We start from the raw sequence: 22,115 nt of genomic DNA, 5'->3' as shown, positions 1-22,115 counted from the left end.
TTTATTCTCTTTTTTTAAAGTAGGTTCCATGCCACCACAGAGCCCAATGTGGGGCTCCAGTTCATGACCCTGAGATCAAGACCTGAGCTGAGATCAAGAGTTAGATGCTTAGCTGACTGAGCCACCCAGGCGCCCCCCACTCCAATATTTTATTTTCTGTCCCAATCAGAAAAGAGAACCAGAAAGAGTTGTCATTTATTTATTTTTTTTAAATTTTTTTTATTTATTTATGATAGTCACACAGAGAGAGAGAGAGAGGCAGAGACACAGGCGGAGGGAGAAGCAGGCTCCATGCACCGGGAGCCTGATGTGGGATTCGATCCCGGGTCTCCAGGATCGCGCCCTGGGCCAAAGGCAGGCGCCAAACCGCTGCGCCACCCAGGGATCCCAAGAGTTGTCATTTAAATGGAATACCAAATAGTATACATTTACAATTTTGTCCCAAGGCTATATTAGCTCTCCTACTCTCTGTCCAAATTTAGTCTTTTTTAAAAAATATTTTATTTATTTATTCATGAGAGACACAGAGAGAGGGGAAGAGACACAGGCAGAGGGGGAAGCAGGCTCTTCGTGGAGAGCCCGATGAAGGACTCCATCCCAGGACCCCGGGATCATGTCCTAAGCTGAAGGCAGATGTTCAACCACTGAGCCACCCAGGCATCCCTGTCCTAATTTAGTCTGAAGAGATAGAATCATCTGGACATCCAACAGAACATCATACTAGCCTATTACATTGATGACGTCTTGTTGATCAGGCTGGAAGAGCGAGAGGTGGCTAGTGTGCCACCTCCTGGTAAGACACATGCGCTCTCAGGGGTGAGAGATGAAGCCCATAAAGATTCAGAGGTTTATCAAATCAATAAAATTTTTAGAGGTCCAGTGGTCATAGGTACGCTGGGGCATTCCCGCTGAAGTAAAGGACAACTTGTGCATTGCAACTCTTGCCACAAGCAGGGAATCACGAAACTTAGCAGGCCTCTTTGGTTCTAGAGGCAGGGTGTCCCACACCTAAGGATTAGGCTTCATCCTTATATCAGGTGACAAGGGAGGCTCCTAGCTATAACAGGGGCCCAGAGCAGTAAGGGGCTCTGCAGCAGGTCCAGGCTGCCATACAAGCTGTCCTGCCCCTTGGATTGCACAATTTAACACATCTATAGTCTTGTAGGTTTTGGTGCTGGGGAAAGATGCAGTATGGAATCTTTGGCAAAATCCTGTGGGAGAATCACAATGCAGGCCCATGGGGTTCTGGAGCAAGACCATACCATCTGCAGAAGAGAACCACATGCCTTTTGAAAAAACAATTTCTGAGGGGGCACCTGGGTGGCTCAGTTGGTTAAGTATCTGACTCTTGATTTTGTTGTTGTTTTAAAGACTCTATTCATTAGACACACACACACACACACACACACACACAGAGAGAGAGAGAGAGAGAGAGAGAGAGAGAGAGAGACATAGGCAGAGGGAGAAGCTGGCTCCCTGCGGGGAACCCAATGTGGGACTCCATCCTAGGACCTGGGGATCACGGCCTGAGCTGAAGGCAGATGCTCAACCTCTGAGCCACCCAGGCATCCTTGACTCTTGATTTCGGCTCAGGTCATGATCTCAGGTCATGGGGTAGAGCTCCACGTCAGGCTCTGCATTGGGCATGGAGCCTGCTTGAGATTCTCTCCCTCTCCCTCAGCCCCTCCCCCCACTAAAAAAAGCAACTTCTAATATGCAGCTGGGCCCTGGTAAAGATAAAACACCTGACTGTGGGACACCAAGTAAGCATGCAACTAGAACTATCAAGAGCTGGCTTTTATCAGATCCACTAAATCCTAAATTCAGGCAGACCCAGCAATAATCCATTAAAAGCTGAAAGGGGAGCGATCAGGAACAGGACCAAAGGCACAGGTCAACTGCAAGATAAGGTAGCACACTTCTTTCAGTTCATGCCTCCAGCTCCATGGACCCTGTCAGATCAACTGAATGAGGAGGAAAAAGCTTGGTTTATGGATGACCTGGGTCAGTGCGTGGGTACAAGTCAAAAGTGGACAAGGGGTGAATCATTACCTCATTTGGAGAGTGGAGGGTGTGAAAGGCAGTGCCAGGTGAATCCTCCCAGCAGGTAGAGCTGATATACTTATTCATCCACCTTGGTTGCAAAGAGAAATGGCCAGAGTTCAAAATCTTTATGACTTTGTGGTCAGTGGTGAATGGCCTCGCTAACTAGTTGGTGGTTTAGAAGGATAAAGACTGAAAGACTAGGAAGAAGGAGGCAGAGGCATGTGTATGGCACATGTGGGAGTGGGCTTCGAGGGTGATTTGGAATCGCGTGTTAACGCCAACCAGAGAGCATATAGCTCAGAGGAGGCACTGAACAGCCAAGTAGACAAAATGGCCGGGCAGTTGACATCAGTCTTTTTTGCTGGCTGCCCCAGTGATGATGTAAAGGATCAGGAACCGAGTGGGTACAGGAACTGAGTGCCTGCAGTGGCAGAGATGGAGCCTGTGCATGGCCCAATGGCAGGGACTCCCACTTACCAAGGCCAATCAAGCTATTGCCGCCGCAGAATGTTCAACCTACCAAGTCCAGAGATCAACAAGGGGGCCCCTGCTACAACACCATTCCTGGAGGAGACCAACTGGCCACGACGTTATGCCCCTGCTATCCTGAAAGGGCCAATGGTTCGTTCTCATAGGAATAGATACACATTTCAAGGACAGGTTTAGCTTTCATGCCTGCAGGGCCTCAGCCGGCACCTTTACAAGAGTTAGGGGGGTATTCGATCCCTTAGCATAGGGTCCCATATAACATCATGTCAGACCTAAATGGCCAACTTCACAACAAGAGGGTACAAGAGCAAACCCAGGAACATGGGACCCAGTGGTCGTATCGCATACTATACTCTTCAGAAGCTGCTGGTCCGATAAAGCGTCTAGATAGCTGGCTGAAGGAAGCAACACTCCGTGAGAGCGGAGTGCCATTTGCCAGGACAGGGTACACATACCAAATCAAAGAATTTTGCACAGCACTGGGTTCTCTGTGACGAGAATATGGCATCTGGAAATCAATGAATGGTAACAGGAGTGTTTCCAGTTACTGTCATTCCAATGACCCTGCAAGGGACAGCAGGGAGTGTGTAATGTGACAACTTACGCAGACTGAGCTGCATGTCCCAATTCCTTCATCTGTGACGTGTGTTACAGATCTGGTGGGCCGTACTGAAGCGGGAGCCTAACATTTCGTTTCTGTGATGGAGATTCAGTGCAGGGGCACCACATGTAGCGGTGGCCCACTTACATTGCTGCATATCCAGTGGCTCGTCTCCCTGGTGCAGGGTGAAGACCAGGCTGCAGATGCTGCCACACCTGCTCCTCAACCTTCCTTTAGCTTCTCAGACTCCTGGACCAGAGTCCCTGGCGTGTGTGTGTGTGTGTGTGTGTGTGTGTGTGTGTATGTGTGTGTGTTTGTGTGGTTTTGGGCAAGGAGCACCAGCTCCTCCTGCCGGATAGCCATATTATCAACATTGGAGACAATGAGAAACTGATATAGAGGGGGATCCCTGGGTGGCTCAGCAGTTTGGCATCTGCCTTCGGCCCGGGTCGTGATCCTGGGGTGCCGGGATCGTGTCCCACATCAGGCTCCCTGCATGGAGCCTGCTTCTCCCTCTGCCTATGTCTCTGCCCTCCCCCCATGTCTTTCATGAGTAAATAAATAAAATCTTTAAAAAAATAAAAGAAACTGATATAGACTCCACTTCATCTTCCTGCTGGGTTCCAGCTCATGCTTCTGGGTTCTAGTTTGTCCTTGTTCTTTCCCACTTTACATTGTCTCCTCCTGACACCCTGCAGACTTCAAGCCCAGCATTAGATGTGAAGGCTCCGGAGGCTATTTAAGCAGCAGGTGAAATCTCTAGATGTCAACTGATATATAGACACATAGATAGATGGACAGATAGACAGATAACAGATAGATGTATATTAAAGAGATATGAAAATAAAATCTCTCTTTTTTTAAAGATCTATATGTTTTTGAGAGAGAGCGAGAGAGAACGAGAGAGAGAGAGAGAGAGAGAGAGAGCACCAGCAGGAGGGGCAGAGAGAGGGAGAGAGAATCCTAAGCAGACTCTGAGCTGAGAATGGAGCCCGACTTGTGGCTCAGTCCCACAACCCTGAGATCACAACCTGAGTGAAAACAAGAGTCGGATGCTTAACCCACTGAACCACTCAGGTGCCACTCGCCCCAAAAATGGTTCTTCTCTGATTGAATCCTGACTAATGCAGGAACTTTGTGCTTGCCATCTTTCTAGCTCTATAGGACTAGAGGATCTGGTCTCCAAAGAGGGCACACTTTCTCTGGGGGCACAGCGAGAGTCCCATTGAATTGTAAGCTACAGCCATTGCTTGGGCACTTCAGGCTCCTCATGCCAGGGGGACCAGCAGGCCAGAAGAGGGCTCACTGATTTGGAAGGGGTAATTGGTGATTACCAGGAAGAGGTAGGGCTGCCGTTCCACCACGGAGGTATGGAGAGGTCTCTTGGGCATATTAGTAGTACTCCCTTGCCCAATGGTGACTAAGTGAGCAGGTACAGTGGCCCCGGGCAGAGAAGGGTTCAGTCTCCTTGGAGGTGAAGGTCAGCTGAGGCCACCAGAGGGCAGTAGCTAAGGGTGAGTGTGACCTGGAATGGAGAATGAAGGAAGGAGGCTTTGAGTATCCATTGCAGCCCAGGACCAGCCACAGAGGTAGGGGCTGTACATTCTTTTCACTAAACTCTTCCTCTGCCCCTCGGAAAGAGAGGCCCAAAGGAATCCAGGAGGACAGATGTGAGGGAGGCACCGTGGTAGGCCACAAAATGCACCACCCATATGTCCCTCAAGGAAGGACTTGCTGCCCCAGAAAGGAGTGAGGTCAGCAGACCATCTCCAGCTGTCAGGACCTTCAGGGTCCACCTTATCTGCAGAGAGTCCCTCTGTCCCAGGTCACACTCTGCCAGAGGCAGCTGGTGTCTGGTGACCGAGTAAGGCAGGGGGACTAAGGCCCAGTCATTCTGCCCTACATGGGTCACTGATGGAAAAGACTCCAGAGCTCCCTGCCTGGGGTTGCCCAGGCTTTGTAGGATTTGCATGGCAATTGGACTTTTCTCTCTGCTCAGTCCTGCTTCAGCTCCTTTTCCTTCACAGGTGTTGATCCCTAATAAACTCCTGGCACCCCAAACTCCATCTCAGCATCTTCCACCAGTGAACCCAACCAGGCAAACTCCATATTTTGTGTTTTTTCTAGTACACTACTCTTCCCTGGCATAAGCATAGGAACTGGAGCCCCTTGCTCTCAGCACTTTCTTTATAAGCATGCCCTAATATATACCCAAAGGAAAAGAGTTCAGATAACTCTTGTTTTATGGGGGGAAAATCCTTATGCTATATGCAAATATATTTTTTGTACTTATTAAAGCCACATAAAAGTATATTATGCATTTTAAAAGGTTGATTACCTCAAAACCCAGAAATGGCCTCCAGGCTCTCTGCTGACATAACCCACATTTATGAACGCCAAAAGCAGCTCTCCAGATTTTCTTCTACTTCATTATATGAAGGGGAGATACTGTTTTGTAAAATCTTGAATAAATTTGTAAATCTAAAGAAAATGTTTTGTCTTGTTATTGAAGATATTTTACTAAAGAGATCCTGAACTTGTTTTTTCAAGAATTATTTCAATTATGAGTGAACAGAATATGATTTATTTACTGTAACTTTGAGAAACTTACCAGGGCATCAAGGAAAGAATAAAATGGAAATATATAAATCATCAAGCATATCTAACACTTTCTATGCAGCAAGGGGGCTCACAGCATTATTTTTTTCTTAAAAAGTAGTCAGCTTTCAGGGTACCATAGTGGCTTAGTTGGTTAAGCATCCATCTGACTCTTGATTTAGGCTCAGGTCATGATCTCAGGATCACGAGATCCAGCCCTGCATCGGGCTCCATGCTAGGTGTGGAGCCTGCTTAAGATTCTCTCTCTCTCAGGCCACCTGGGTGTCTCAGTTCTTTAAGCGGCTGCCTTTGGCTCAGGTCATGATCCCAGGGTCCTGGGATGGAGCCCCACATCGGGCTCCCTGCTCAGTGGGGAGACTCTCTCCCTGTCCCTCAGCTCATGCTCTTTCTCTCTCAAATAAATAATATCTTAACAAAAAAAGGTTCTCTCTCTCTCCTTCTCCCTCTGTTCTTTCTCTCTCTCAGAAAAAAAAGGGAGTCAGCTTTCAATGAAAACTTTAGGAGGCAAAATCCTGAGGAAAAATATAAGTATTGGATGAAATATGATAAGTAATTTTGAATTATAAGAAAAAAAATCTGACCCCAAAGTGACAAAGAATGTTAATCCAAGAGTCCTGCTTGTTTATTAATTTGGTTCCATTGGTGCTGGAGCTTGTCTTAGAAAGCTGTCGGGACGCCTGGGTAGCTCAGCAGTTGGGCATCTGCCTTCAGCTCAGGGCATGATCCTGGAGTCGCAGGATCCGGTCCTACATCGGGCTCCCTGCATGGAGCCTGCTCCTCCCTCTGCCTATGTCTCTGCCTCTCTATCTCTCTGTGTCTCTCATGAATAAATAAATAAAATTAAAAAAAAAAGAAAGCTGTTAGTTCGGCTTCACATCTCAACTGTTCTTGTTTACATTACTATTATAGTAAATGTCATTGCTATAAGAAGAGGATGCTAGGGCTCCTGGCTGGCTCAGCCAGTGGAACATGCAACTCTTGATCTCGGCATTGTGAGTTCAAGCCCCACATTGGGTGTAGAGATTATTTAAAAATAATTTTTAAAAAGATTTATTTATTAAAGCAAGAGAGAGGCAGAGAGAGTGAATGGGGAGAGGGGAGAGAGGGAGAGAATCCTGAAGCAAACTCCCTGCTGAGTGCAGAGCCCAATGTGGGGCTCCATTCCAGGACACTAAGATAATGAACTGAGCCAAAATTAAGAGTTGGTTGCTTAACTGACTGAGCCACCCAGATGCCCCCAAAATAAAATCTTAAAAAAATAAAATAAAATAAAATAAAATAAAATAAAATAAAATAAAATAAAATCTTTAAAGGAGCACCTGGCTGGCTCATCCAGTGAACATATGACTCTTAATCTCAGAGTCATGAGTTCGAGGCCCACATTGAGGATAGAGATTACATTAAAAAAATTAACAAAGGGGCAGCCCAGGTGGCTCAGCGGTTTAGCGCCTCCTTCGGCTCAGGGTGTGATCCTGGAGACCCGGGATCGAGTCCCACGTTGGGCTCCCTGCATGGAGCCTGCTTTTCCCTCTGCCTGTGCCTCTGCCTTTATTTCTGTGTCTCTAATGAATAAATAAAATCTTTAAAAAATTAACAAAATAAAATCTTAAAAAACAAAGGAAAATCTTTAAAATTTGTCCTTTATGTAAGCCTAATAACCCACCATCAGAAGACATGGACACTTTATGATCTTTTTCAGTAAGACATGCATCTTGACTATTTATCTCAGCTATTTATGAAATGGCTGACTCAAGTTGAGCTCAGATTGCAGTAATAAACCAGTGTCTTTGAGAAAGTTAAATAGCCTCTATGGTGATTGAACCTCTGGTTCATAAGTTTCAGCATGAAAGGTGACCTAATATAATGGAACAAGCACCATATGTGGAGTTGGACAGTCTAGGTTTGGATTTTAGACTCTACCACTTACTGCCAGTGATACTGAATAAATCGTTTAATATCTCTGAGCCTCAGTTTTGTCATCTGATGATCAAGGATTGTGCAGATTACATAAAACGACATGAGTGGGAGTGTAACACATAATACGATTTTGTAGCTAGGCTTTAACCAACAGTCCAGTTGCAGCTAGGGTCCTAGTGACTCTAAGAGAATCTCTCAGGTGTGTCTCCCAACATGGTCTGAGAATGTATACAACAACAACTACTGTGGAGTCAATAGGTATGAGCTAAAAGGCAAAAAAGAAAAAGAAAAAGAAAAAGAGCTTCAAGGGAACCTCAGAGAACCAGATATAAACCCAGTCTCCTGGGGAATGGCAACCAGAGCCCACTGAAATGTAGCAATCATCAGAAGACTGGGTGTGATTGGTGGTGAAGATGGAGGAAATGAGATAGAGCAGGACCCTGCCCTGACCACTGCACCACAGAGACAGCACCTTGATGCTTGGTGTGGAAAGGAGGGCTCACCTACAGTACCAGGGGGACTTTAGCATCCAAGTCTTGCGGGTACAAAGGGGAAGACAATGACTTATTCTTATCTGAGCAGCTGTCCTAGTGGGGCCCCAGCTGCATGGATCCCCGTGCCAAGGGGAAATGGAAAATACTATAATAGCCTCTCTTGTCTCCATTCCCTTTTCCTAGATGAGCTTTTTCCCACTGGAGCACTAGAGCAGGGCTTTCTTCCCCCTTCTGGTAGTCAGCCTGCCAGGGCCAGGGGCCAGCCTTACACCGGCCCGAGGGCAGGGGGTTGGGGAGGCCCTGACCCAAGAAAGTTCCCTTTACAGGATTTATACTGAGGCCAGGAAGTCCATCACAACAGTCAGCATTTGGGCTTTAAGGCTTCACATACAAATAAAATAAAAATAGCCTCCCTGCAACTTTTCACACCTTCTCAGATGCATCACACATTGTTGATACATGTACCGTGGGTGAGTTTACCATATCCTCTCCAGAGAACACAGTTTGAGGGACGATTGGTGTAAAAAGCTTGGCAACAGTAATAGCTGCAAGGAGCAAGTAGACTTGGTCAATTTTCCCCTTGTCAGTCAGGCAATAATAATGATGACACCAATGGTGGTGATGCCTATTGACTGTAGGTGATCTCCTGTTATCCTCCCAACAACACTATTCATAAACCCCATCCTACAAAATGAGGAAACTGAGTTACAGGAGATTATGCAGGCTACCCAAGGTCACATGGCTGGTAAGTGGATAAGCAAAGTCTGCGCACTTAATCTCTGTGCTATACTGGCTCCTCGGAGAGAAGAGCAGCATGGTGTTTCTTTCTCACACATCTCTGAAACCAGACCACTCACGATGGACTTAGCTGGGTATTAGGACCAAAACCTCTTAGTTCTTTTGTTTCCAAAACAAAAGTGATGGTGGCCAAGGTACGCCGGCACCAGTGCAATGTTTTCCTGTAGTTGGTTATCTGGAAACCTGGTATTTATGTCATGACACCTGCATGCTGCAGTCTATCTGCAAACGAACAAAACTGTTGGAATGACAGTCTTCAGGGTAGAACCTCAAAGGGAACTTGAAGAATGAGCAAAATGTACCATCCCCGAGTTCTTGTTCATTGTTGTCGAGAGTCCTCTCAGGAGCCAAATAGATCTTCCACATTCACATTCCAGAAATGCCCCTGCCCCTGCTCCCATGCTTTGCCTGGAAAAATCCTTCTTATCCTTCAAGACCTAGCTCAACTGTCACCTCCTTTATGAAGTCCTTCCCAGCCCCACGGGCAGATTTCATCGATCCTCCTCTGTGCTCCCAACAGTACTTTATGCAAGCACCGCTAACAGCACTTACCACATTGCCTAGCATATGCCATATTTCATCAAATCTAAAACTCTATTGATTGTAAGATATACCATCATTTTATGCACCACTAAGAAAGATTTTTAAAAACTGACAATTATGCTACAATATGCTACTGATTTGAAGACATGTCCCAAACTCAGGGATGTCAAAATGTTAGGGGAAAAAAAAAAGGTACATCTCAGAAGTGATGAATGATGGTAATAAGTGCTTAGCAAATATTTCTAGAACTGGATTGTGAACCCGAGGTGGAACAGATATTCCTAGGGCCCTGTGACAGTCCATAGTTCTCAGTAAGGAAGAAACTAGGAATTGGTGGGAAATGGTGTGCAGTTGCATTGCTGATTTCAAATATTTAATCCAATAGATTAGTTTAAGGGATGAATGACCTGATGTGTTATTCTTGTTTTAAAAAACAACAACAACATAAACATCTCCACACCTCCCATTTAATATACAAAAAGCTTAAATGACAGTATTTTCTTTTTAAAAAATATTTGAGGGACGCCTGGGTGGCTCAGTTGGTTAAGCATCCAACTTTTGGTTTTAATTCAGGTTGTGATCTCAGGGTTGTGAGATGGAGACTCACGTGGGGCTCCACACTCAGCACAGCATCTGCTTCTTTGTCCCTCTCCTTTTGCCTCTATGCCCCTCCATAAAATAAATAAATATTTAAAGAAAAAAGATCCTGTGTTCTAGTTCCATCCTAGAAACCCCCCCCCCCAAAGGGGGGCTAATAAGCCATGTGCTCATCTTTTCTAGACACACTTCTTCTCTGCCCCCCTAAATACACATAAGCATGCACACACTCTTGTGCAAGATAAACCAAGTTGTCACTGAAGACTTCAGATATGCGGTTGCTCAACATAAATTCTCCTGGAGTAAAAACTCCTTTTAAAAAATTGAAATGTGCTAAGAACGTTGAGCCTAGTGGCTTAACACAATTTGTGAACTATTTTCAACACGTAAGCAGCTCTGCACACTAGCTGATCAGCGACTGAGAGTCTCTCTGGGGCAAGGACAGAGGGCTAACTTTTAAGGGGGTGATAAGGAAGAGAGCCTAATGGGGCAAATTGTTCCTAGCTTGCATATGCACCTAGGCCCTTGGCAGGAAGCCAAAGACCACCAGCAACCTGAAGGTCATCTTCCCTTTCCAGCAGGCTGCCAGCACCCAGGTTCAGTTATCAGGGCCTAGTCAGAAAGCACCAAAGATCATTATCTTCCAATTCAGTCCAATCTTCTCAGGCCAGGCACTCCCTGCTCAGCCTCCAGGTTGGCATAGTTTGCCTCCTTTCAGTGCCTTCCCCGACCTTGATGAATAAAGGAAACAAGAGAAAGAACAAAGGACCTCATTTGTATCCTCTCCTGATTAATTATTTGGAGGTGTTCAAACTATCAAAAAAAGAGCCTGTGTATATTTCCTTTGAAAGGAGGGGGGCCGGGGGATCCCCGGATGGCTCAGTTTAGTGCCTGCCTTCCGCCCAGGGCGTGGTCCTGGAGTCCTGGGATCGAGTCCCACATCAGGCTCCCTGTGTGGAGCCTGCCTCTCTCTGTGTGTCTCTCATGAATAAATAAATAAAATATTTAAAAGAAAGAAAGAAAGAAAGAAAGAAAGAAAGAAAGAAAGAAAGAAAGAAAGAAAGAAGGGGGGTCGGCCAAGTAGGTCCCCAAAGCAGTAGGTCTGCTTCGTCACAAGAACAGTACAGTTACACTTGCAAATCAAACCACTGAGAACATCAGCAAAGAACAGAATTTGGATGATTGAGGTACTCCCTTGTTTTACAGATGAGGACTTTTAGGCCTAGCTGGTTAATTAGCTAGTCATTGGCAAAACAGATCCTAGAACTCAAGTATCTGGACTCCCAGTCTGGGGGTTTCCCAGGAGGGAAGACCCTTACCATTGGATCTGTAGTTACGTTTGGCTCATTGGACTTAAAAACACCATGCAAATAGAACTCCTGTTATAAGAGATCTTAGTGATTGATACAAACAAATGCACAGACTCAACTGGCCCAGCATTTCCACCAAAGGACTGAACCAGTGCATTTGCATTCTCTGTAAGTACAAAATTGTCATTGCCTAAGCCCCCGATGGGACCAGATTCCCAAACAAATGGAGCTAGATCGCTAACAGCTTACCTCGGTGACATCTTACACCTTTCACTCCAGCCCCTGCCAGCTGGTGATATAAACCAGGGCACGAAGGCTTATAAATTTTCCCTGGTACAATTTTGGAAGAACTGTGCAAACAACGCCCCTTGCTGGCAACATAAGAAAATGCAAAAGCAGCTATTGCTGACAAAATCAGGGCTCTAGCAAAGGTCACAGTCATGCCTCTTAAGTCGTCTTGTAGTCTATGGGAACCATGGCCAGGTCAAGGGAGAAAGCATGGGGAAAACAGCAGGGGGGGGCAAAGCTGCATTTTTTTCCAGAGATGTTTATATGTGCCTAATTAAGGTTGGATCTCAAAGAAAGCAGATACATTTTTAGTATCCCATTGAGTCTGAACAGGCAGCTATAAGACCCAGAGACACATGTTATGCTTAGACACATAAGCAAGATTTTTATTGTTAACATCAACGAACACAGATGGAAGAATATTCACGTGCCAAGGACATATTGCTCACAGAATCACAAAATGGCTATTGACTTGTATTTGTAAATGATTTGGTGAATCACTGCAGCATGTCTTTGAGTGAAATATTCATATATATATATATCTATAATGTATATTCTGAAGCTTCGTTTCCATTTGGACTCTCACGATAATGTCATGAGAAAGAGGAAACAGAAGCTTTGAAGTTAACGCTTACACATTTTACGGATAGCCCGATTCTACCCAAATGAACAACGGCTTCCCATCACACCCATTTTAAGCAGCACACAAAGAAAGCACAAGAAACATCGATTTGGCTCCATGATTCGCCTCATGAAAAGGCTTTTTTTTTTTTTTTATTTTTTGACTTTTAAAAAAAATCCTCTGTCAAGCTGTCCAGGGTACTTGATGATGTCACGGAAGCAAAGTGTTTCCTAAGCAACTCCAGGGCCCTGTTATTTCTTGCTTGCAGGGTCTTCTCGGCTCTCAGCTCATTCTTGATGCCATCCAGCTCCCCGCGGATCTTTTCCATCTCTAATTCATAATACAGTTTCATTTCTTCCTTCAGGAGCGCGTTTCCGATCTCAGTTTGACGCTTGAGTTTCCTAACGGCCTCTTTTAAATCTCTGTTCTCTAGACTCAGCCTGTGGATGAGTTCTTTGGCTTGCTGGAGCTCTTCAGTTAGGTTTTGGACATTTGTCGCTTTTTCAGATAGGTCATTTCTTAAAGCTTGAAGCTCCCAGTCTTTCTTCGAAGTTTCTCCGCCCGTTTCCTGAAACCTTAGGGGTTTTGAGGAGACTTCTTTTTTGGAGTTCAAAAGTTCTTTTTCAGCATTTTCAAATTCCTCTTCTATTTTCCTGCATTTCATGTTAAGTTCTTCCAGTTCTTCGTTCAAAAGATTCAGGCGGAGTTTGGGAGACATTCCTTCGGTAAATTTCTTCTTCACATCTTGTCGTGGTAGGATGGGTAATTCCTTTGTACTCCACATAGAATGATCTTCTGTGCTATTAAAGCTTTCTTCAGTCACCACATCCAAATTAGATGATTCACAGGAGACAGAATTTGTGTCCGCTTCATTCTTTGAAATGTTTATCTTTCTCTCTCTTAAATTTGGTTCTTGTTCTTTTTCATTCAGTTGAGAAATAAATTCCTTCCTCTTAAATTTATTTTCTTCTTGAAACTTTCTACTGGACAAATTAAAAAGCCCTTCTATTCTATTGGCTTTATCTACAGTCATTTGTTCACAAGAAGATTCAGGCTGAGAAGCCTCATCTAGAACATCCTGTGCACTAAAAAAAGGAGCAAACATATTCTCCTTCCAGTGTTTTCTTCTAGCATCCATTTCTCCAGGTACGTCTTCCAATTCCTGCAAAACAAATTTAAAATCAAGGTACACTGTTTATACTGGCAGCTGATGTAATGGAAATAACTACTTGTAGTGGCTCACGGGTGTAAAAACCTAAATATTTGAGGACTAGGTCTCCCTATAACTTACCAAGAGAGCTTCAGGTCCCTCTTTCATAAACTGAAAACCAGTTAAGGTCCACAGACTCTTCCGGCCTTAAAATTCTCTGCTGCTGTGCAGTCTAGCCAGTCAATTGATACATTTGGCTATTTACTGTAGAGAGGATGTTTCTATGAGAAAGCAACTGTACACATGAAAATGTACTGCTGGGATCCCTGGGTGGCTCAGCGGTTCAGCGCCTGCCTTCAGCCCAGGGCATGATCCTGGAGTCCCAGGATTGAGTCCCACATCAGGCTCCCTGAGTGGAGCCTGCTTCTCCCTCTGACTGGGTCTCTGCCTCTCTCTCTCTCTCTCTCTGTATCTAATGAATAAATAAATAAAATCTCTAAAAAAATGAAAATGTACTGCTTCTAAAGAATAAAAGTGATTTCAAATTAACAGGTTAATATTAATAGTAGGTTAATACCTGTGCTTCCCATGTGCCTGATTTTTTTTCTGGTTCGTTTGCATTGGACCACTGTTTACTCAGTCTTTAAAGTAACTAAAACATCAGGGCTTAATGCAATGTGAGCTGCTTTTGGTAAAGTATACCGTGCAGACTTCCTTATGACTAACTCTGCCAAATGCCCTTCTGTCTTGACCTGCAAATTCCTGCTATTCCAGTCTTGGGCTCTGTTTTTAGACCAGACTGCCAAGTGTACAGAAATCTAGCCATTTTGACAGCAATTTCATGATGAGAACCGAATGGCAACAAGTGAAAATATGAATGCCACCGAATGTGTTCTTCTCAAGATACTGATTCCAAGTATAGCTCTTAGGTGAAAACGTAACATACCAAATCACAACCAAATTTCCAAATTTCTAAAGATTAGAGGATATTTATTTGTTCCAAAAGGCATCTTCCCTATTCAAGGAGAATCCATAACCCACAGCATTCCTAACTTTTGGAAATATCTGATCAAATATAACTACTCCAGAGAGTAGGGAGAAAGGAGGACCCGAGCAACACACTGAAAGGCCACTGACACATGAAACCACCAAACTAGCAACTGCAGGGATTGCCAAAGGGGAAGAAAAGGGAGGGGATCACTTTATTCAGTTTATATAGTCATTTGCTGCAATGCATTTGTAGCATCGTCACTGGGAAAAATCAAAGTGTGCCTGCATCTATTTTTCCCACGCATACGAATACAATTTTATCTTGGCAACAGAAAATGGCAATTGTTGTTTCTTTTTTAAAATAACATTTTCTTAAATAAATAAATAAAGTAACATTTTCTTTCCTATTATTAAAGATTACAACATTATATTATTTACTATGTAATACATATTTATGTAACATTTCGTTATAAAGATTCTAATAGTACTGGAAGCTCTTTGTAGGATTTTGGAAAATACAGAAAAGCACAAAACCCAAAAGGAATCTCCCTCATAATCCCATGGCTCTGAGATAACCAATTTTTTGTATATTATCTCTCCAGTACATTTTTTAGCAACAGTAGTTGCTAAATGTGAGATTTCCCTTGCTACAGTGAGAGTAAACTTGTTACCTGTGTGTACAGAACATGCTGATCCCTCCACCCTGGAAAAGGAGGGAAGGGACTTGCTATCTCTAAGGGTACATTCCCCACTGGCAAAAAGGAAAGATACAAATATTCAGTGAAGGTGTTAGAATGATTGGTTCAAAAGCCTTAAGCCAAGCTTTATAAGTTTAGCTAGCCAGACCACAGTAATAAGTGGAGACTTGAAATTCGTGATATATGTTTGCCATTGGAGCATCACCTAGTTTCTCTTGAAATAGTCTTTTGTGACTTTTATTATTCTACTAAATCACCATCCAGAAACATCTATGCTCTATTTTTTCTTAAAGGGGAAGACCATCCTAATTCTGGCTTCTCTCCTCTCTTAGAAATATGAATGCAAATGACTGGGAGTTATCAGGGTGGTCAGAAAAGAAAGGAACAGAGGGAAGAGAGAAGACAGTGATACTAAGTGCCAGTCACATTTTTTAGCAGTCAAAGTTTCAACAGACAATTCTGTAATAAAAGATACAAATGCTTCTAAATCAGGTAGCAAGGGGAGACAGATTAGTATTCCTTGTACCTAATTCTGGAAGAAAGGCATTGATGAGACTGATCAGGAAGGGAAGTGTGCAGGGGGCACATAAGGTGAGTCCACTGTATATATACCTGGACGTAATGATAATGAGAAATCTGAGATAGAGAGCTGAGTACAGAAAAAGGTTAAAACAGAACAAACTCTTTTCATTAATAACTTTGTACCTTGAGAAATTGATGTCTGTCCCCAACCCTCCCATAAATCTGACAAAAACACAGACATATTTTTTTTCTCGTCAACCTCACTACCTTTCTTCCTTGGACCTCTGTACAATTTCCTGATATAGTCAGTGCTTTTCAAAGAATTGGGAAGAGTCCACTCATTTTCTAACTGAGGCTCCAAGAAGTCAGGTGACTTGACCAAGTACACACAGCCTGTAGTGATAAAACTGAGACCCTGTCTCCCAGGTCAGTGCTGGCTTTAAAATTCTTCTGCTAGGTTTCATTCTACAAACTGAAAGAAAACAACCATTTTTCGAGCTTAGGTATTTTTTAAAGGGCCACAAAAGAAGAGAGGAAAAATGAAGGGGGGGAGGGTAAGGAGAATTGCATGTCACATATCAAAGGACAAAAAGAGAAAGGTTTGAAAAGCCTTCTGGAATTTCCCTCCCATGGCTTACACAGGACAGGGTCAAGGGGTCTCTGAGCTGCCTTTTTGTTTTTTCTTTCTTCTTCCTTTCTTTCTTTCTTTCTTTCTTTCTTTCTTTCTTTCTTTCTTTCTTTCTTTCTCTCCCTCTCTTCTCTCTCTCTCTCTCTCTTCCCCTTTCATTGGCAAGATATTCTTTAAGGGCTTGTTCACAAATCTAGTCACAGAGTATGGCAAAGCCCAGACTGGGGGGTAAAAGTTGCCAGTCTCATTTTCTCTTCCCAAATTGCAGTGTTTGTTTTTTATGCAGAACAAGTATGACATTAGTATTCTCTGGCAAGGACAAGGAATATGCTTTAAAACAATGACGCTCCTCTACCCTGGCAGGGCAGCCATTTTGCTCTCAATAAACTCCATTGGGTGATTTGTTGCAGCACTGGGCAAATCAAACCAGAAGCCATCATTGAAAGTATAAGCAGGCCATTTTAGTGGGTCAGTTGTAACATTTATTATTGGAACTGCCTACCCAACTCGACATGGATTACTGAAGGACTAAAGGTAGAGCAAGGAGGTCCAAGAGAGATGAAAAACTTAAAGAAACAAACAAACCAGAACACAGGGAAACAATATAAAGTCATCTGACAAAAATAACATTAATGGTCCTCTAAGACAGCAATCCCGCAAAAGTACCTGGGACTGCACAGTTGACAAGGGTGTCTGTAATACGGCTACATCTATTCATTTGTGCCTGACATAAATTAATAACAGACTCCAGATCATTCTAATTAGTGTCTTTCTGAAAACATTGCCATTTATCCATTTATCCTCTGGTGACTTTCTTTTCTTTCTTTCTTTTTTTTTTTTTTTTGGTGGCAAAGTAGTAAAGTATTTTGGTGGAGTAAGGATCTCCTGACTCATGGAAGTGGTTTATATTCATCTAAAGAATGTGGGAACCACTGATAAGATAAATTGCAAATAAATTTATAATGTAATGTGATGTAACATAATATCCTCTTTGAGGGCTAAGGAAAGAGTAATCATTTATTATGGAACTTTAGGCAAACCATTCCATAAAAATCTTAGGTGAATGCACAGCTATCCTCAAACAGCTCCAGAAAATAATGCACCACTATTTACTGTGAAAGGAGAAACCCACAAAACCATCTCATTTCCACTTTCAAGGTAGGGGGCCCCGGGGAATAGACTCATATTAACATGGATAAGTGATCAAATATGTGAAATCTAATTATTTGTTCTCTAAAATATTCATTTTTAAAATCACATGCTTTAGGGAAATTTACTAAGCTAAAAATCAAAGGCCTTTTTTTTTCTTTCCTTCGGTTGCCTTATCTCATTTACATTGGAATTTGATTTCAAACTTTCAGGACCATCTCTTTTGCATAAATCTACATCTGTCTGCAAAATGCGATTATTCTTCCAGGCAGGGGTGGGTAGGGACTGGGAAACAGTTCTGGAAAACCTCCAGAGGCTTTTTTCCACTCCTACCCCCCACCTCGCAAAAGTGTTTCATCCCAAACTTTGTAAACTGCAAACAGGCATTGCAAAAAGTCATCTCCAACCTGGGATGGTCAAACGGTCCTCAGGACACTCAGCCCTCCAGCCACCCTGGACTAGGGGCCTGGCTTGTAGTCACAGCCCAGGAGCAGTAAGGGGAAGACAAAGGGCCCTTCTTAGCGCAGGGAACTTTTCCCCATTATTCTTGGATGGTTTCAGTTCTCCCAACCCTCAGAAAAACTGCTTGGCCAAAATAAGGAAGGAGAGAAAAAAAAAAAAAGTCTGCTACAAAGAAAGTCACTGGCCTGGCTTCTTTGCTCAATTGTCTGATGTGTTCTCACTTAAAAGCAGTAGTTCTCAACCTTTTCTTTCTGCCTCCACTGTTCCCAGGCACAAAGCACTACCATCACTACCCTCTCTCCTTATTTGAGAAGACTCTGGCCCCTCTAGGGGAGCTTCTCCATTCTCCACCCTCTTGAGAATCACTGGCTCACAGAAAAATGTTAAATGCCAAAATGAGGACCCGAATGAAGTATCTGAAGTCAAGGTGGGGGAACACGTGTTACCGTGCAAAAATGTGGGGATGAAGGAAAAGGAAGTTCTTGAGAAAGGAACTGAGTATGAGTGAGGATTGTAGTGAAAAAATCCTGAAGGGTGGCAGATATCTGGACTCCCACAAGGTCGAACTATGGGAACACTTACTTATTGTGAGCCTCGGTTTCTCCAGGTATAAAAGAGGGACAATATATACCCATTTCACAGGTGGTTAAGAGAAATGAATGAAAATGAAAACAGAAGCAATTATAAAGTTTACTGTCAACAACAGGGTTTGTTCTTTTTTTAGGTTTTCCTTACCCTCCCTTGGAACATAAACCAGCCAGTCCAATGACCTAACCCTTCTACAAAGAGATGTTTCCTCCAAGGTTGCCAGCCTGAAATTATCAGACCTCAGAAATAGCTTGGGGCGAGGGGGGAGAGGAGGAGGAAATGTAGGTGCTATTAAAACAAACAGTGAGGACCCTAAACTCAAATCTTAGATTAATTTAACCCGCAGCCTCAGGGAAAGTCAGCCCTAAATCCTGAAAGTGGCTGATGCCCCCATATTTCTGAAGCCAAAGGGATCCTAAGGTAGTCCTTTCCACAATCCATGATATTTGCATTTTATCGCCAGTTGCTTTACCCAGAACTTTAGGATGACTGTGCACTTTGAGTTTTTCCAGTGCTGCTTCAACAGCATTTCATCATACTTTTAATTCACTGATACACTGTGATCTCCTGGGATCTTATTCACCTTTGTTTCCCTACACATAGTGGCCACCAACAAATATCTGTTGAGTGAACGAGCCTTAGTATTTTTTTTCTGAAAATTCTCTAATGCTGTGATTCTGAGTTTTTGTAAATACTGACAATTTCTCCTCTGGTTTATGCAGTATTGGGGGGACCATTTTTGGAAAAGGACTTCCCTTTTCCCCTCAAAGTTGATTTGGCTTAGCCAAAGTCTACAGGACACGGTTTCCTTTGTATTTTCATGAGGTTTTTTTTTTTTTTCATGAGGCTTTTTGATAGTGTGCTGACAATGCAGATGAACCATCTAGTTACAAGGTTGAAGTCTTGGATGTTGGGTGAGGCTCTGCGCTTCAGAACACCAACAGTAACAATATATCAGCCAGCACAACTGTACTTACACTCTCTGACGTCCAAGGTCTTCTGTTGGATGCCGTTGTTCTCCTTCTCCAGTGTGAACTGAAAATAAAATTCCCACAGCATAATTAGAAAATATAATTAACCAGAATGCCCAAATCCATGTTTATATCCAAGATGTAGCTTAAAATGACAAGTGATATACTTAGCATGCCGTGTGGCCTATCTAAAATATGATGCCAGACACTCTGAAGCAAGTTTTCTTTTTAACTTGCCAACCCACTTTCCCAACTGTTATGCCACTAAGCCTTCCGTCCCCCAGAGATGCAAATATCAAATAGGACAAGAATCATGGTGGCATTTTTTTTCTTTTCTTTTTTTTTTTCATGGTGGCATGTTATTCAACACAGTCTCTCCCGGCCTTTAGCACCTACTGAACAAATGAGCCACTGCTGGTGCCCTCAGGAACATGCTTGTTATTAACGAGTGTGCCAAGAGCCACGTTAGCAAAGGGCTGGAGCCTAGGCCTTGCCTCCCTTCATTAGAGTCCGGTTAATTTGTGAAATCACCAAAAAGGAAAGTGATCTCGATTTTTTTTTTTGCCTCAATCTTTCAGGGTCTTAACATTTCAGAGCCAAGTGTCCACTTCAGGGGACAAACTGTTTTGCCTATTGTTTGGCAGATATTGAGAGTAAAGCAAAGTACCATTGAAAACTGGGCCCTGTAAACGGTCATCACCCTCCAAGTCTTTGTTATTAGTGTGAAACTATTCCGTCTAGAAGAAAAGATACGGAGTCACCTTAATTCCAAAGGCTGAGTACTTTATTAGTATGGAAGTCACATTCTTGCTATAAAGCTGTATCTGTGCATGCATAGTTTGGGGTTTTTCTCGGTAAATGGTTAACAAACTCCTGCCATCGCTGCTTCCAGTGGAGAGAAGGGAGCTCGGGTCTGGGCGCTCCCTGCCATCTCCCCAGTCCCTACCCCGTGGCGGAAGGGGGAGGGGGGGCGGAGGGGTGGGGGGGCAGCGGGCGAGGCCTGACCCCACTCCTCTTTCTGCACCCGGACTCCCACACCCAGTTCCCTCGGCTCCCCGGCGACCGCCAGCTCCCGGCCTGGGCTCTGAAGAGAGCAGAGAGCTGCAGTCGCGGGGGGCGGGGGGGGGCAGGGGGCGGAGGCCGAGGTGGTGGGGGGACGGGGTGCCTCAGCCTGGGGTCCCTCAGCGGCGAGTCCGGGGGATCCCCGGCGCTCCCGCGCGCAGACGTACCTGGAGATGTGGGTGGGGTCCGGCGGGCCCTGGCCCCTCTTCCCCGAAGCCAGCCACCACCGGCGGGCGGCAGCCCTGGGCTCGGCGCTGGCCACCGCGACCCGGCCCGGCCGGCGCGGGGCAGAGCCTCTGCAGTGCAGCGCCAGCGCGGGCCGCGCCGTTGCCTAGCAACCGGCCGGCCGGATTTAAAGGGACCCGGGCGCCGGGGCCCCGCGCTGCGCGCGGGGCGCTGCCGGCCGCCAGTCGGGGCCCGCCGGGGCTCTGAGCATGCCCGGTGGGGCGGGCACAGCGGCGGTGGCGGCTGCCCGCCGGCGGTGGGAGCTCAATCGGCCGAGGGCTGAGTCAGAGTGGGAAGGGGCGAGAAAGTGTGAGGCGGCCCCACCCACCGTGGGCTTATTACGGAGGGCCCGGGTGACTCACAAAGCCACCTGGACACGGGGACTGGGGGGGAGGGCGTGGCACAGGGCTCATACCTCGGCCTGCCGTTGAGTAGCCTGGCGTTGAGGAGGGTCGCCTCCGGAAGGTCTCCTGGATCTGCTTGGGGGTCCCTAGCCCTGGGAATCCACCCTGCGCCCCGCCCCCACGCCCACCCCTGCCCCTGTGCACGGTGGTCTGGCCGGAACTTCTGCCCCTGGCCGGCGTTCTAAGGACCTGTGTCAGGCGGCATTGTCCCCAGGGGAGGCCGGGCTCTCTGGTAGCTCAGGCTTCCTCATTTGCCACTCAGGAACTTCCGCGAACCACTGCTGCACCCACCTGACTGTAAAATCTGCTGGGGACACTCAGACCTTCACCACTGCGCTCCTCCAGCCTCAAAGTTTGCTCCCAACTTCTGGGATTTGGTTGGGGGAACAAGCTGGTATTTTTCGTTTCTGTTAGAGACTCCAGCCCAGGTATTTGGCCGAGTAAAGAAATGTTCTGGGAGCCTGGGTGGCTCAGTGGTTGAGCATCTGCCTTTGGCTCAGGGCGTGATCCCAGGGCCCTGGGATTGAGCCGCGCATCGAGCCCACTTCTCCCTCCGACTATGTCCCTGCCCCTCTCTCTGTGTCTCATGAATAAATAAATACAAGTAGAAAGAAACGTTCTTCTCAGACTTTGATTACGTGGATTGCCTACTACTGATTCTTCCATCACCAAATTGGTCACACACACTGATAACACGCACAACGGTGGCTCTCGTCTGATCAGGACCCAACTAGGCCTGACCAAAAGATAGACCCAGCAAAGGTTGTGGGGCCTGGAACAGAGCGGGACTGGGGCGTTCAAATTTGTAATAACCGTGACTGTTAAGAAAGATCATCTGCTTTTTCCAGAAAGGAAACATTGGCTCAGGAATCTCCAGTGAAAGGTTTAAGCGCATTAGAAAAGGGGCAGTCTAATGTCTCCAGACTCAGCAAGGGACTGATT

The 22,115-nt window shown here is 45.0% G+C and overlaps 1 protein-coding gene across 3 annotated transcripts; it reads right to left on the bottom strand.

Annotated features, from left to right (window-relative positions):
- Positions 1–12,432: 12,432 nt before the first annotated feature.
- Positions 12,433–21,388, bottom strand: CCDC160 (coiled-coil domain containing 160). 3 transcript variants are annotated; one of them, XM_041740257.1, is made up of 3 exons: positions 21,185–21,388; positions 19,489–19,546; positions 12,433–13,486 (listed from the first exon to the last, which is right to left on the bottom strand). In XM_041740257.1, the coding sequence occupies exon 3, from the start codon at positions 13,460–13,462 to the stop codon at positions 12,491–12,493; it is 972 nt and encodes a 323-aa protein (XP_041596191.1). In that variant the 5' UTR covers positions 13,463–13,486; positions 19,489–19,546; positions 21,185–21,388; the 3' UTR covers positions 12,433–12,490. The 3 variants fall into 3 exon arrangements, with proteins under 3 accessions (XP_041596191.1, XP_041596190.1, XP_041596192.1); XM_041740256.1 differs by lacking the exon at positions 21,185–21,388 and adding an exon at positions 20,712–20,974; XM_041740258.1 differs by lacking the exon at positions 21,185–21,388 and adding an exon at positions 19,650–19,848.
- Positions 21,389–22,115: the final 727 nt, after the last annotated feature.

This window comes from Vulpes lagopus, chromosome X (genome assembly GCF_018345385.1).
Source record: "Vulpes lagopus strain Blue_001 chromosome X, ASM1834538v1, whole genome shotgun sequence".
In the NCBI taxonomy this organism is placed as follows: Eukaryota; Metazoa; Chordata; class Mammalia; order Carnivora; family Canidae; genus Vulpes; species Vulpes lagopus.
The sequence above is the reverse complement of the archived record's forward strand: the minus strand, read 5'-3'. Positions and strand labels throughout refer to the sequence as shown.